Source organism: Lupinus angustifolius, chromosome LG09 (genome assembly GCF_001865875.1).
Source record: "Lupinus angustifolius cultivar Tanjil chromosome LG09, LupAngTanjil_v1.0, whole genome shotgun sequence".
Lineage (NCBI taxonomy): Eukaryota > Viridiplantae > Streptophyta > Magnoliopsida > Fabales > Fabaceae > Lupinus > Lupinus angustifolius.
The window spans coordinates 20,428,622-20,444,274 of record NC_032017.1 but is presented as its reverse complement, the minus strand read 5'-3'; the positions used below and the strand labels follow the sequence as shown (position 1 = coordinate 20,444,274).

General features: G+C 32.6%; 3 protein-coding genes across 5 annotated transcripts; 1 reads left to right on the top strand and 2 right to left on the bottom strand.

The window, feature by feature from the left end:
- LOC109357058 (coronatine-insensitive protein 1-like) lies at nucleotides 1,632-5,802 on the top strand. Its single transcript, XM_019600763.1, has 3 exons — nucleotides 1,632-2,597; nucleotides 3,984-4,455; nucleotides 4,766-5,802. The coding sequence occupies exons 1-3, from the start codon at nucleotides 2,107-2,109 to the stop codon at nucleotides 5,591-5,593; spliced, it is 1,791 nt and encodes a 596-aa protein (XP_019456308.1). The 5' UTR covers nucleotides 1,632-2,106; the 3' UTR covers nucleotides 5,594-5,802.
- On the bottom strand, nucleotides 9,133-10,997 carry LOC109355710 (transcription factor DIVARICATA-like). Its single transcript, XM_019598899.1, has 2 exons — nucleotides 10,133-10,997; nucleotides 9,133-9,637 (listed from the first exon to the last, which is right to left on the bottom strand). Exons 1-2 carry the CDS (start codon nucleotides 10,531-10,533, stop codon nucleotides 9,139-9,141), a joined length of 900 nt encoding a protein of 299 aa, XP_019454444.1. The 5' UTR covers nucleotides 10,534-10,997; the 3' UTR covers nucleotides 9,133-9,138.
- LOC109355814 lies at nucleotides 11,953-14,682 on the bottom strand. 3 transcript variants are annotated; one of them, XM_019599038.1, is made up of 3 exons: nucleotides 14,016-14,682; nucleotides 12,166-12,416; nucleotides 11,953-12,108 (listed from the first exon to the last, which is right to left on the bottom strand). In XM_019599038.1, exons 1-2 carry the CDS (start codon nucleotides 14,378-14,380, stop codon nucleotides 12,182-12,184), a joined length of 600 nt encoding a protein of 199 aa, XP_019454583.1. In that variant the 5' UTR covers nucleotides 14,381-14,682; the 3' UTR covers nucleotides 11,953-12,108; nucleotides 12,166-12,181. The 3 variants fall into 3 exon arrangements, with proteins under 3 accessions (XP_019454583.1, XP_019454584.1, XP_019454582.1); XM_019599039.1 differs by having other exon boundaries at nucleotides 11,953-12,416; nucleotides 14,016-14,264; nucleotides 14,307-14,639; XM_019599037.1 differs by having other exon boundaries at nucleotides 11,953-12,416; nucleotides 14,016-14,641.

Below are 15,653 nucleotides of genomic sequence, written 5' to 3'. Positions count from 1 at the left end.
TGCTAAAGTACTTTGAACCTGTAAGAAATGAAGGGAACTAGACATTGTTTAAATACAATGGACGTGGATGACAATAATCTTAGAAATAATTGCAGTTCTAAATTTATATATTACCCATCACTCCTGTTTTAATTAGTTTGACATTAATTGTTTTTTTTTTTGTCGTTTTCCTCCCCCCACATAGATACTACCCTTTCTCTCACTCATTATCTCTTTCCGGACCTACATCTTTTCCACCTTTTTTTGTCTCCAGCAACCCTACACCATAAATCACAACCATACCTTAAATCCAATGCTTCAAAAAATAAAACCACTGAATTAGAGAACCCAAAAGAACCGTATAAGTTATTATAAGACTTACATAAGCAACACCCTAACCCTTCATCCTAGACTCAACCATTGCAAGAGTACCAACACATTAGTGGTCCCCTCTCTTTACTTTGTACCATAAGAGTGTGTCACTCCATGTGACACTTCTCAGATTAGGCTGACAAAAAAAACATATGTTTAAGTTTAAAATTTAATAATAAAATATTTTTTTGACTGATTAAAGAAAATAACATATGAAGTGACATACTATTTAGAATAGAAGATGTGTCCATCTCTCTTCAAGAGTTTAATTCAACCTACTTTTCCTTCTCCTTTCTAACATTTTTTTATTCAATTTGGGCGATACATTTGCATTGTACCATTTTTGTTAGATCTTCAGTAAAATATATGGCTTCTTACAAATTACCAATGTTATTTTCTATAGATATATCCTTAGTTCAAATTAAGAGATCAATTCTTCATATCTTAAGTTATAATGTCATTTAGTGACAAGTATTATTCTTCTCAATTATTACTCTAGATTTATTGATCTATTTGCAGGGAATGTTCAGCCATACCATTTTATCCTACCCAACTTGTGAACAGCTTTGCATAGTAGTCATATTGTCTGGAAATTACTATAAGCCAAAATGTATGTGTAGAGTCTGGTTGGAAGTTAAATTTGAAGATGAAAAACAACTAATATGATCACCCTTCACATCAAGAATCAGACTCCTCTCTAATAATAAATAGAAAAAATGCTGGACAAAATAAAACAAAAAAAATAAAAAAATAATTATATCATTTTATCTATATTTATAATAACAATTTTATCCTAAAATTAAGTATAAAAAAATCACATCTCTATGAGTATCTCTACTCTGTCATAGACTGTGAAGGGAAAGAGGTGATCAATGCACATTTTCATTTTTTATATAATATAGTGTCCTTATCTAATTGGTTGAGCTTAAAAGTGATTCCATTGGTTGTTTTTCTAGTTGTTGCTGTTTTTCCTTTTCCAATGAACCAAAAAGTAACATTTTTTATTAAAATGGTGGATTTTTTGAACCATTGGATTTATCCTGGGGCTGATAGGCTAGAGACAATCCAAGTCGATATCCTCCTGTTAGGATACATAATAACTTATTACTAAAATAAGTCTATCATCACAAAAGTTATTCCATACTATATTTTACACCAATAAAAATATTTATTATCAGTTAAATTCTTTTAACCTTTATTATTATTCTTAATTTATATCATTATGGTTGACACAAGATAATGAACAAATCCAATCCCCTTCTTACAAACAGTGGCCGTCCGATACCTCACCCCATCATCCAATCTCTACCGTCCATCTCTTCCCTTTGTGATTGGCTCGTCTTCAGTGCCTAAATCACTTCTTTATGCTTCTTCCATCTGATACCTGATACCTCCACCCCCAACCACAATGCAAAAATCTCTGCTTTTCTTTCTCTTTCATTCTTGAATCAGTGAAATAGCCTTTCCAAACCAATCCATTTTTGCGCCGCAACTTCCACTGTTCCTTCCACGCCCCATGTTGTGTTTTGTACCTTCACACGTCACTTTGTTACTCAACTAGATTCTTCTCTTTCCAGTTTTTTTCTCTTCATGTTAACCTTCAAATCTGAACTTAACCGACCCAAATATTTTTTCAACCTCCTTAACCGATCTACATCTTCAAGTTGAGATCTTTCCACTTTTTCCCAATACCCCATGACCTTAAATTCCCCATCTTAAATAGTTTCTTTTTCATTTACTTCTTTTTCTCTGGTTATGGCGATGGTGGATCGAAACATCAATAGCAGAATGAATCATACGATGTCAGACGTTGTTCTAGACTGCGTTCTGCCGTACATCCACGACCCAAAGGACCGTGACGCGATATCTCAGGTGTGTCGCCGGTGGCACGAGCTTGACTCACACACGAGAAAACACGTGACGATTGCTCTATGCTACACCACCACGCCGGAACGTCTCCGGCGGCGGTTCCCTCACCTGGAATCGTTGGAGCTGAAGGGGAAGCCGAGGGCGGCGATGTTCAACTTGATACCGGAGAATTGGGGAGGGTTCGTTACACCTTGGGTTAGGGAGATTGCGCTTTACTTTGATTGCTTGAAATCTCTTCATTTTCGCCGCATGATTGTAACTGATTCAGATCTTAAGAATCTTGCACATTCTCGTGGTCACGTGCTTCAAGCTCTTAAGCTTGATAAGTGTTCTGGTTTCTCTACCGATGGCCTTTACCATATTGGTCGCTTTTGCAGGTAACTTCGTCTTTTCTTTATTACTAAACCCATCTTTTTTTATAAACAACAAAATCAAGGTCTTACAAAAATTCCTATAAATAAATAACACGAAAAAAAGCATCAATAATGTCTCTATAAAAAGTATGAAGCTAGTATAATGTTTTGATTTGAGTTATTTGTTACCGTCGTTTTGATTTTAGTTTGGATGCTTATCAATGGAAAATATTATAGATTTATTCTTTTTTCTTCAATAAAAAAATACTTTTTTGGGGTCATGCGTTTTTATGGTTTTGAAGGGTAGAATGATTTCAAAGTATTTAATTAATTTATGATAACGTTTGCTCTCCATTTCCAAAACTTGTTTAAGGTTACTTACACAATTTAAGAATTCAAATTCAATAAATCATATAAAATTTGAAACAAAGGAAGAATATAATTTGAAACAAAGGAAGTATATTGAGTAGTTATCAGTTAACAATTTAACAGTGAGTAGTTATTAGTTAATAATTTAATACTTCCAAGGAACACCATGTTGACTTCCACGTATGATTTGTGGAGTGGTTTCATAGTTTGTGTTCCATTAATGTTTTGGATTCTGTAACCTACTTTCATGTTTCCAACCTTTGTCCGTTGTAATTTAATATTCCAAATATTTTGGAATAATCTGCTACTCCCTCTCTCTGTTTTGAATGCTTAATTAGTTAGCCATTTGTTTTGTAAATCCTATTTTCTGTTACAATTAAGTGGCAGTTAATCTGGTTTAGTAGCTTTTATACATTATTCTCTTGTATTAGAAGATGTGCCTCATTTTACTGCATTATCTATTATTGATGAGCTCTGGCTGTTGACATTGTTTTTTGAGTTTCATTTTAGTCTCAATCTCTAGAAATTTTCTGATGATTTTCCAAAAGATTAAGTCCTCTAAATCTTTAATTGAATTGGTTCATTTCATGCTGCTGGAGTTTTCAATCCTGCAAATCAATTGAATGTCTAAGGAAGATGGAATTACTATAACATTAGGGCTGTAGGCTAAAACTATGCAAATCATTTTCTTATAACCTGTGAGGAGAAAGATTCTAACTTGTGTTCTTTCATTTGCTCTAAGAATTGCTAATCATTTAAAAGTGTGCTTCAGTGCACTTTGTTTTACCCAATGGCTCTCACCCTTTCAAATTATGGTGATATTTTGCTGCATTTGAGTATGCTGCAACTTTTTGAATTCCAATGTTTTCTAACTACTGAAACTACATTACAATATGATTATGTTCAGGCCTCTAGAGTTTGAATGAAGTTTCATGGGCTACTAAACATATTCATTTGCATGAGTAATTTTCATTTCTCCTTGGAATAGAATTGTGATTATAAATTAGTGGGACTCTGACTGTTAAAAATTCTTTTTTGCAGGAATTTAAGAATCTTATTTTTGGAAGAAAGCAGTATTACAGAGAAGGATGGTGAGTGGCTCCATGAGATTGCAGTGAATAATACAGTTCTTGAGACACTGAATTTTTACTTGACAGATTTCGCCAATGTCAGAATTCAGGACCTTGAACTTATAGCCAAAAATTGCCCCAACTTAGTCTCTGTGAAAATAACTGATTGCGAAATCTTGGGTCTTGTGAACTTCTTTCGACACGCATCTTCTCTAGAAGAATTTTGTGGAGGTTCCTACAATGAGGAACCAGAAAATTATTCCTCTGTATCATTACCACCAAAGCTAAGTCGTTTGGGTTTAACATATATTGGAAAGAATGAAATGCCAATAGTGTTTCCTTATGCAGCCATACTAAAAAAATTGGATCTTCTCTATGCAATGCTGGACACAGAGGATCATTGTAACTTGATACAAAAGTGCCCCATTTTGGAAGTCCTTGAGGTTAACTCAGAACTATTTCTAGTTAATTAGTTTCCCTTCAAATCCTTGCAATAATTGTTTTTAACCTTAATTTTCATGGCCTTTTCATTCCTTTTAATCTAAGCTTCCAAGTCCTTGCACTTATATGTATTTTTAACAAACACAACTATGCCTACATGTGCTGATATGAATATTTGGCTGGACTAAGGGAAGCATGAAAGTGTAATAATTGAAATGGATGTGAATATTTTGGTATAATAAGTTATTCTGAATGACCAAGACTACATTTTGAAATATTCATAATGAACTGATAATCTTCTCTTGTGGGCAGACAAGAAATGTAATTGGAGACAGAGGATTAGAAGTACTTGCACAGACTTGTAAGAGGCTAAAAAGGCTTAGGATTGAAAGAGGTGATGATGATCAAGGAATGGCAGAAGAGGAAGGAGTTGTTTCTCATAGAGGATTAATTGCTTTATCACAGGGCTGTCCACAGCTAGAATACATGGCTGTTTATGTCTCAGACATTACAAATGCATGTCTAGAACACATTGGCACTCACTTGAAAAACCTCTGCGACTTTCGCTTCGTCTTGCTAGACCGCGAAGAGAGAATAACCGATTTGCCACTTGACAATGGAGTGAAGGCTTTGCTCAGGGGTTGCAACAAGCTTAGGAGATTTGCTTTGTATCTAAGACCTGGAGGCTTAACCGATGTAGGACTTGGTTACATAGGACAATACAGCCCAAATGTGAGATGGATGCTACTTGGTTATGTAGGGGAAACTGATGCAGGACTATTGGAGTTTTCTAAGGGCTGCCCAAGTCTTCAGAAACTTGAAATGAGAGGGTGTTCCTTTTTTAGTGAGTATGCACTAGCTGTTGCTGCAACAAGATTAACTTCTCTGAGGTACTTATGGGTGCAAGGATATGGAGCATCTCAATCTGGTTGTGATCTTTTGGCTATGGCTCGCCCCTATTGGAACATTGAGATTATTCCTTCTAGACATGTGGTTACTAATGATGATCCTGAAGAGCCTATATTTGTTGAGCATCCAGCACATATTCTTGCATATTACTCCCTTGCTGGGCCAAGAACAGATTTTCCAGACACAGTTACACCTTTGGCTCCTGCAACTGCAACATATGTTCACACCTAAAGTAGTCTCTTTTTTTTCTTTCAGAATTATGCTTGTATGTGTTTTTAGTTAGGGGGTTTCAATTTTCTCTGCAATTCATAGACAATAGTCTTGTAATAAGTTTTTGGTTTCTTCTTGTAATTCAGAAATGCTTCTACCAACTCATGCAGCTAGTACTTGTTCCACTGAAGAAGCTCAATTTTGTGAATAGAAAGTAAGGGTTGTTTTTATTTGTTTTGGTTCATCAGACACAACTAAGAATTTTCACATTCTATTAGGTGTAAGAAATGGTTGGTACAAACTCTCATGTTCTGTTCTTAAATTGAATATAGGTAGTGTTAGGAATGAGAATGAAAAAAAAAAAATACTATTTATTTAGTGGAAAGTTCTAAATGGAAGTGATAACTTCTCCAAAATTTGGTTGTTTGGATTAAAATTATTACACAAAATATCTTTTGCCACTACTTTATGATCATAGTGCTGTCACAGTTGTCACCACTGCACCCATTAATGCCACCTATCACCATAGCATTGTTGTTGACAATGATACTTGTTGTTAAAGATAGTGTAAATTTCCATTCTATCATTAGTGGCATTAAATAAGGGGATACAATTATGCCTTTATTATTTTTTATATTCTTATATTTATACAAAAATACTAACACAAATAATCATTCTCTTGTAAGATAACCGAAAATAGTATATATTTACAATTGGAAAAATGATACACATTGGATAAAAATTAAATTATTAATCATCGAGCTTGTTGATTAGTTTGATAGATAGTTGTTTATAATTCTTGCTTTGTTAAATACTTAGAGGTAGAGTTTTACTATCCATATATTTAAACTTAAATTTTCAAATCAATTTTGTGTAGCTTTTTAAGTTAAATCATTTCTTTTTAAATCTATATGTTTAAATATTAATAGATTAATTAGATGCATATAATTTAAAATATTTTTCTTATATTTTATAAAGTTTAAAATGCATTTGCAATGTAGGATACTTGTTTGTAAAAGTTGAATTGCGTTAGTGAATGAATCCCTGCATCAAAGTCAACCCCAATGATGGGTGAAAATTAGAAAAATATGATTATTATTTATCTCTACCAAAATTTATATACTATAAATTAAATTATGATTATATTTATCTCACAGGTTATACAAACAAATAGAAGATGTTAAATTAAAATTAGAGAATCTACATATCTTAGCATTTTGATAAACTCAATCCAATAATATGCTAATTGCATTTACTAGAGTCAAATTTTTATATCTAATAAAAGAATAGCGCCAAGGATAAACCCAATGTGCAAGTAGATTAGGCAAAGGAATAAAAATTCAACTCGAATAATACTTACCCTTTAATATGAAATTCACAAGTTCAAAGTACCTATGAAAGTAAAGTAGGACAACATATAATAAATACTCTGCATATGATCCTATTTATTTAGTTCTAATATAGCAATAGAGTTAGATATGAAAGTAGCAAAGTAGAATATAGACTCTAAGCGTGTGATTCACTAGGCATATTAGAAGAATGAAGTTTGGACTTTTGTGCGATTGGAATCAAGGGATAAAATAGGAAGATAGTTTGGATGAAAAGATAATCTCAAACAAAAGCAACAGATCAAATAAGCATAAACCAAATGAAACTTTACCAGTGTTGTATTGTATACTCATGCACATTGCATCCATGTCCTATAGTACAAAACTGGTTCGTGGATTTGTGGGCCAAACCAAGCAATCTTTTTTGCATGATCATAGCTATAGCTGAATCCATTGTTGCTGTTGTGGTTAGTCCAAAAAAGTGGTTCTACAAATATTTGTCCTAATTTTTTTGAGAGATTAAAACACCTAAGTAAAAGATGCCAAAGTGCCCAATCATACTATAAATTCATTGAGAAAGAATATATTATATATAGGTTAATTTATTTCTAGGGTAGAGTGAAGTTATTTGGTAGCGTTTCTTTGACAATAATTGGGATGGACACACATTTTAACTTAAAATTCTTAAAATATTAGATGAATAAGTCTTTTTAATTTTGTATTATTCATTTTTATGTATTTAATATAAGATCTCTTTCAATTACAGTTGAATGTCCAACATTTTTATGATGAAAATTAACAAAAGCTAAGCGGCTCAAATATTAAGTAGAACCATCCTTCGGGTCGCACCATATCCCATATCTAATATGAAATAAGATAAATTAAGACAATATTTTTAAATACATAATTATCCTGAGTATATTAACTATTTATTTATTTTTATCCTAAAAGGAACAAAAGAATATGATTTTATATACCTTAAAATAGAGGGGCATAAATTTTCAATATTACTAATTATATAAAAAATTTACGAAAATAAACCTGTGCATATTTGACCATTATGTAAAATGATACACTAGTTGACAATTTGATATACTCAATAATCACATAAGATTTGATTCTTTTCATATGCATGAAGTTTTACCTAATAGTAAGAATGTCTCAACAAAAAGTAATTTGAAAGATAACCCGTAAATAAAAAGTCTAATTTAAACTTTGCTTTAGACCTCCAAATATGTTGGGCTACTCCTAAAAAACTACTATAATCAAAAGAAAGCCATAGCTAAGAATATTGTGGAATAAAAAGCAGTTAGTTCTACTAATTTCAAAAACAAAATCAAAAGAAATCTAAATTTGGAATAATGTTATTGGTATATATAAATTCTCAATACATACTTCCTAATAAACAATTTTAGTTTTTTTATTTTACAAAGCTATCATTATTTAATGATAAACACTAATTGAAAAATTAGAGTGCCAATAATCACACTTCTCACTCCACACTATGATTGTAATCTAAGGTCGACTACTTTATTGAAAGTATAATAGTTTTAGTATGAATAAAATGTGGATAGTGCAAGGGACTATACTATGTTATTGGGTTCTCAAGTAAATCAAAGAATCAAAATAAAGCATGATGCTTCCATAGACCAATAAAAGAAGGAACAATGTTGGCACCACACAAAAGTAGATTGGCTGGTGCATAAATATGAAATAAAAGGAAGCATTTGTATTGGTTGAGAATCAAAATTAAATAAAGTGGAATGCCTACATGAATATGTCTATATTATGACCCAATGAAGCATGAGATTCTAACAAAGTGGAATGCAAACTCAGATTCTACTAGTAAAGTGATTCTGATCAAACATGGTTAACTTGGCCATATTGCCCTCAGAAAGCAAATGATTATTAATAAGCCCATTTGAGTATAGATTAATATTTCTTATATTTTGGACCTAATAAGTAATAAGTTGAAGTTAATATTGGAAACCTAAAGTGATTTTGTCATGTTGCTATTGGGACTTATCATGCTTGAATGGTACATAATATGGTGCAGATTGAGTCTCCAAAGAAATGGCACATAAGAAGAAGTCCATTCAAGATTTACTTTTAAGGATTTAAACATTATTGTACTTTCTTTTCAGGATGTTCATGAACCAAATAGCTTCAGTACCATGTACATTATAACCCAACACAACAATGATCTAGGCAGTGTTATTAATTTGCTTTTGCATAATATCAGAGTTCACATGAAAGTGCATGAATACTAAAAACAGCTTCCTTATTGAAGTCTCTAGAAGCCATTCTGAAACTTGGAATTTGTAGCTTGGCATAAGCCTCATGGTATGCACAGTCATTGAGATCCTGCCCTTGTACTTTCAATAAGTCATCACAATTTGAGTTGAAAACCATGAGTGAACCATCATTGTAGTGATTAATCCAATCCAATTGTACTTTTGACATGCTAGTACCCAGCTTCTGTTGTGGTTCATGCATGGGAGACTCATTGAATAAAAGGGGATTATTCTTATCTGAAGTAACAGTTTCTGCAAGATTTATAGTGGTTATATCATGGATACTAGGCCTTCTTTTATCTTTAACTCCAGAATCCTTTTGTCTTATGTAATACTTCTGAGCATGACTAGCAACTTGGGTTGGAGTCTTTGTGACCACAAAATTGCGCGAAATATTTCTCCAATCCCCTTTACCATACTTCATAAGTCCCATAAGAAAACGTCTATAATTTAAGACCAAGGACACATGTTACTTACAAGAATAAAAAATGATATAGATTGAAGCATCTCAAATAGAAGCCATACATATAAAAGATTAAAAGGCAATAATATATACAAGGTAGTAGGTGCAAAGGCAACACTTAAACCAACTCAAAATTATATTGAATATTTCAGCTGTTTTGGCATGCATGCAATTCAGAACTCAATATACTAAAACAAACTCACAGGTCAAATCATATAACTACTCTGCTTGATTGGCAAAGCAGAATTAAGGAATAATTATAGAAACAACTGAAATTCAATGAAAATGAAATGAACAATGATTGGAATCATTAATTCTTGATTGATTGTTAGATCTAAGTTGAGTTACTTGTGTGTAAACTCGTGATCCATTAGCAAAATTTTCAATATCAATATCTTGAATAAAAACAGTTTTAGCAGCTAGAGAAGAGAGTAAAGATCAAAACAGTATCAGTTAGACAATTGATGAAACTTACCTGTGTTCCTCTTCGGTCCAGGGTACCCCTTTCTTCCTCTCCTGATCAGAACCCCTGACAGTTGCAGCCCTCTTTCTACATCCATCATAATTCTGGTTGCTAACAAGCTCAAAGGTAAAAGAAGAGGCAATATAGCCCGGAATCGGAACCCGACCAGCTTCTATTTCAGTCACATCTTCTTCCAATTCCCTATACTGCTTGATCACATCAAACACAGTCTTTCCAGGGATCATGGCTGCCACCTTAAGCCATCGGTCCGGAGTGTCCTTATCATATATGGCAATGGCACTCTCAAACTGCTTATTCTCTTCTCTAGTCCATTCTATGTTGTTGTTGCTCTCTTGCACAAACAAATTTGAACTTGACATAAAACAAGGAGGATACAAAGTTTCCAATTCCATACCTTATACTTGAATTGAAATGAAGTCACTAAAGAGACGGAAATGAAGAACTATAAAAGGGTTGCATAGAAACACATATGAGAAGCACAGAAAGTATAAAATATAGAGATTTGATTCAAAAGGAGCTGAGAATTCAGAATCTTTCCTTGACAGCATAAACTTGAGAATCTATAAAAGTCATACCTTTTAGAATCGAAGAGAATCTTGGAAAAATCATGGTGTACTAGAATTTTGAAGGGTGAGGCTGACAATAAATCCTAGTTACTTTCTTATAGATGAAACCAGAAACAAGATAGTAACAATCACTCCAAAAAAATGGATTTTTTCCCTTTAAAACTAAGGTGAGCCTACAAAGTTGAGCTCCAAGAGAAAGTGGTGAAGTATATTAAGCTAAGAGCAAGAGGGTGCAGAAATTTAAGAGCCAGTGGAGAGAAAAGAGAGAGATTCTGTACAAACAGGAAAAGGAAAAGCAGGAAACTGTTTCCTTTTTGTTGTTTCTTCACGATGAAGCAACTACAAAATCAAATACATAACATACATGTATAGTTATATAGCCATTACAAAGTGAAAACTAGTTATTACTGAGAGAGTACGAATTAGGTGATTGAATGAAAATAGATTCCTTCATGGTTGTATAGTGAATTCAAAACTAAGAAGAATAATCATAACCAAACATCAATTTCACACATAGTCCTCACACTTTGGATCTTCTTTTGTACTCTTTATTCATTATCTCTATACAAAAAAGCTTAATCATATATTATATAGCCATGTTTGGCATAGATTATTGGTTTTTCAGCTTTTTTTCAAGAATAATCTTATTTGTTGATTTTTTTTATTTGGCCAGAATGTAGATTATAAAGATTAATTTTGTTTTTGAAAAAAAGAACAAATCCAACCTCTTCATATTTGAGCTGTTGCATTTTTAGGAGATTATTTTAGAACTATATTAGAACTAAATAAATATGATACGTCAAGTATTTATTATACGATTTCGTACTCTACTATCATTGGTACTTTGATGTTGTGAATTTCATAATAAAGAATCGAGTTGAATATTTATTCATTTGCCTACTTTACTTGTAAACTGTTGTACACTTTTAATTTCTTATTAAAGGTTATGTTTAGGGATTTGTTATCCCTAAACATGTCTTAAAGTCTGTTACAAATCAATCACAATAAAATAGACATAACATAAATGTTTAATTTTTTTAACTAATATAATATATTACGGTTGGTTTGGGATAGATTTTGGGACATGTTTAGGACAACCGATCTTTGTCCTAAAGTATAATGCTAATTAAGTCAACTATTACACTGCTAAAACTTTGGATCCACGTTTTCAGTTTGTCTATTCATTCCAATACAAATTCTACATAATGGAGAGAGAAGGCTTCATTGATGTACACACATAGGAAATAAATATAACTGTCTGTGATACAATGTAACTCTAGGTTGAGCAAAATAAAATCTACAACAATACAGAAAAAAGTACACATGAAAATCATCATATATGTAAAGAAAAAAACACAGTTTCCAATTAACTATAGTATATGGAGACACAGGTATTGAGTTTTTGTACCTGTTTTTAAGGACTATTAAGGTTGGTCTAATATTCCTCAATCATTCTCAAGTTACACATATGAATTCATGAGGGCACATTGAAGTGAAAAAGCCATGATATAACAAAGGCAAAGACCATACATGCTAGCAAGAAATTAAGAAAACGGTGTCCCTGCCAGAAACTTCTAGTTTCCACAGTTGGTGCTGGTGGAGGTGGTGATATGATTGAGGCATCATTTGCTTCATTCCATTGTTCTGTCATTTGAACTTCATTTGCACCAGCTACATTGAGTGCAATTGATCCGCAGATTTCACAAGTTCTGTAAATCAAACAAGTGTGAAAATAAGTAGTGCAGTTAAATATCTAAGCTAAATGGAAAACATTAGTGCAGTAAATTTCTGATAGTTTGAAAACCAACAGTAAAAATAAATGAACATCATGTACTAATAGACTTCTTTCACAATATTTGCTATTCCATATACCAACCAATAAAGTGGCTAGTCATCAAAGTGCCTTTAACCTTCTAGAGAAGGGCGGCCAATGAATGAGGTTCCCACTTAGAGCCTGCAGCAGAGAAGCTGTTTCGATGATTTGAACCTCTGAAGTTGTGACCTCATGGTCACTATACAACAACTTTACAATTGCATCAATCTCACCCTGTTCTCCACACTACCAATATACTGATGGCATTTTTATTGTAATATCAGAAATAATGGCACATGATCACTAACTGGCCAAGCTGCTTCATTTTTTATTGTAACCATTTTGTGTTTGGGTTGGAACAACTTAAACAGAAGAAACACAATGAAGATCACCTTATATTACAGGCTTCTGATTTCTGATCACAACTAACAATACAGAGTGAATAACTAGAAATCAAAATTGGCAAATAAGTAATAAGAAAAATATTAGTAGTCATATAACCAAGTTTCATACTTGCCAGCAGTTTAATCAAAATAGTGCTGACCAGGAATAAAAGGCCAAATCAAATCAAATTTGCAATAAGTATAATTTGACTATATAATGCAACTTTCCAGTGTAAAGTGATTTTCATTCCGAATTTTCCACTTTCTACTTACTCAACTTAGCATGCTCAGAACTATAAAACCATGTCTTCAATTTCCCAAAGATTCATTTTCCTTGGATAATCATTACAGTTGATTTTTTTAATTTGGAAATTGCCAAAGCCATCCACTAAATACTGGTGCCACATGAGTCCTAAGTGAATGATAAACTTATGGATGTATTTTTAAATAAAATACTAAAAAAGGTACCAAAGAAGAACTAGTCAATAAAAATTGTGAGATTGACATTAAACACCATGTAGATTTAGGTTGACTCCACTTAGGGTAGTTAAAACATAATCTGCAGAAACAGATTAGACAGAAGTGGAGAAACAAATCAATCAAATATCAAAAATAAAATAAAATTTATTTGTATGGTTGGACAGTTGGACCAGCAAATAAGATATTATCAACTCTCCTACTTTTTTCTTTTAAGCATTTAATCTTTACCTAAACCATTTATGCAATAATGTAACTTATTTTAGTTACCACTATGTCCTTCAGTTAGCACAAGGAGAATCTTATTCTAGTTCACATTCCACTATTGGCACATCACATCAAGCAAGAGAAAGATGGTCCTTTACCCTTGTTATCCCATGTTCTCTTGGTATGATATGCATAATGCTAAGTATAAGCAAGAATTAGACAAAGTCAAATAACTCTAGATTTGGTAAAAGAATATCTATGCCTCAAATTAAAGCATGACCACTCAAATGGCCAAAAGAAAAGAATGACAACTTATATATCTTATAGTACACATGAATCTCACAAATTGACACACCAAAAACATGAAGATCAATACTTTATTCAAAAACATAACAAATATCTTTCAGTGTAGTGTACTCAGTACTTACTTGTTACCCTTGATCTTGAACCAAGCCTCAGCACATTGTTTATGAGCTGCAGCTAAATCATCTTTGCAAGAACATCCTAGCTCAATAGGGGTGCCAGATTCATGGTTGGTCATATCCATGCTGAGATGACAAATCCTACAATCTCTCTCCACCTTAGCTAGATGCACCTTAACATCAGATACTGTACCTTCCAGATCCACCTCCACTGAACACTCTGATACAGAGGATCTTCTCTCTTTTTCAGACACTCCAACAATCTCAGGACAAGAATCCTGGGATGAGCTTTGTTCCTCATCAGAACAACAACCTTCACATCCATTATCTTCTATGTTAACAACAAGGGACTTGTCCTCAGTGACCAACATTGTGAACACTCAAGTTGAGAATCTTCATATAATGACTCAGGAGGCAAAGATCATTGCTACCCACCAAGCTTTAAAGAAGAAAGATGTATTTTTTCTGATCCTCAGCAAAGGTAAGTGATGTGAAATGTGTGTTAAAGTATATTAACAAGCAAGTTACTCTAGTGTGGTAGTAGGTAATCTCTCTCTTCTGAGAGAGATAGAAAGAGACAGGGAAAGAGATATGAAACAAAGGAAATATATTATAAGAGGAGCAGTATGATGATTATGCAGTGAGCTGATGTGGGAAATTTTGGCATAATAATTTCCCAAGTATTGTTCATGGGTAAAATAAACAAGGATTCTCCATTAATGGATAAATGATTATTTTTACTCATATTTTCAATAGTAAAAATGTGATTTCAACATAAACACAAAGATAAACATATTATTACATATTATATTTTGTGTGTTATTGTGTATCACTTACCTAGATAAAATATATAAAAAAAGGTTCTCTCAAAATCTTAGTTGTTTCTTAAAGTTTAGTATTTTATGTCTTATATTTTATCCATGCCTATACCATAATAATAAGCAAAAGAAATCTGAAAACAGGAGAGAGATTCTTCAACAGGATCTGTGGTTTGGAGAGACTATAGGGTAGGACAGGAATACAATAATTTAATAAAGACATAACAGGTCACATTTATAACTACACATATTATTAACTGAAAGTGTAGAAAATTATATCCAATGATGTTTTGAGTATGTATTAGGATATATGAGTCTGTCCCACTCAGTCTCACTTTTCTTTTTTATTATGGCTTCGGGAAAGAATATGATGTTTTTTTTCTCAATTGCTTCTTCAGTGGGCTGCCAAATCATGAGTGCAATAGAGTAGAAAAATAGAATAAAGAAGAGAAAAAAGAGGTAAAGGAAAAATAAGTTCTGAACTTATGATTGAAGTCACCTAAAAAGATCTTTCCTTTGTTGTTGGCACTAACAGATAAAATTATCAAAAGCACAAAATTCTTTGTCCTCTTCTCTTTAGTCTTCACAGCTTTTTAATGTCATGCTCTTATTTTTTGTTTAATGTGTCTTCACACCTTTTTTAGACATTTTGCAAACTGTTTTTTAATTGTAAGAGAACAAAAACTAGAGTTCATTACGCTCAATGCTTGTTATATCAAGAATGCACTGTTCTCCTTCAATATATATATATATATATATATATATATATATATATATGTCTTCATTGCATTTCTCTCTTCTAAATAATGCATTTTCTCTCTTATAA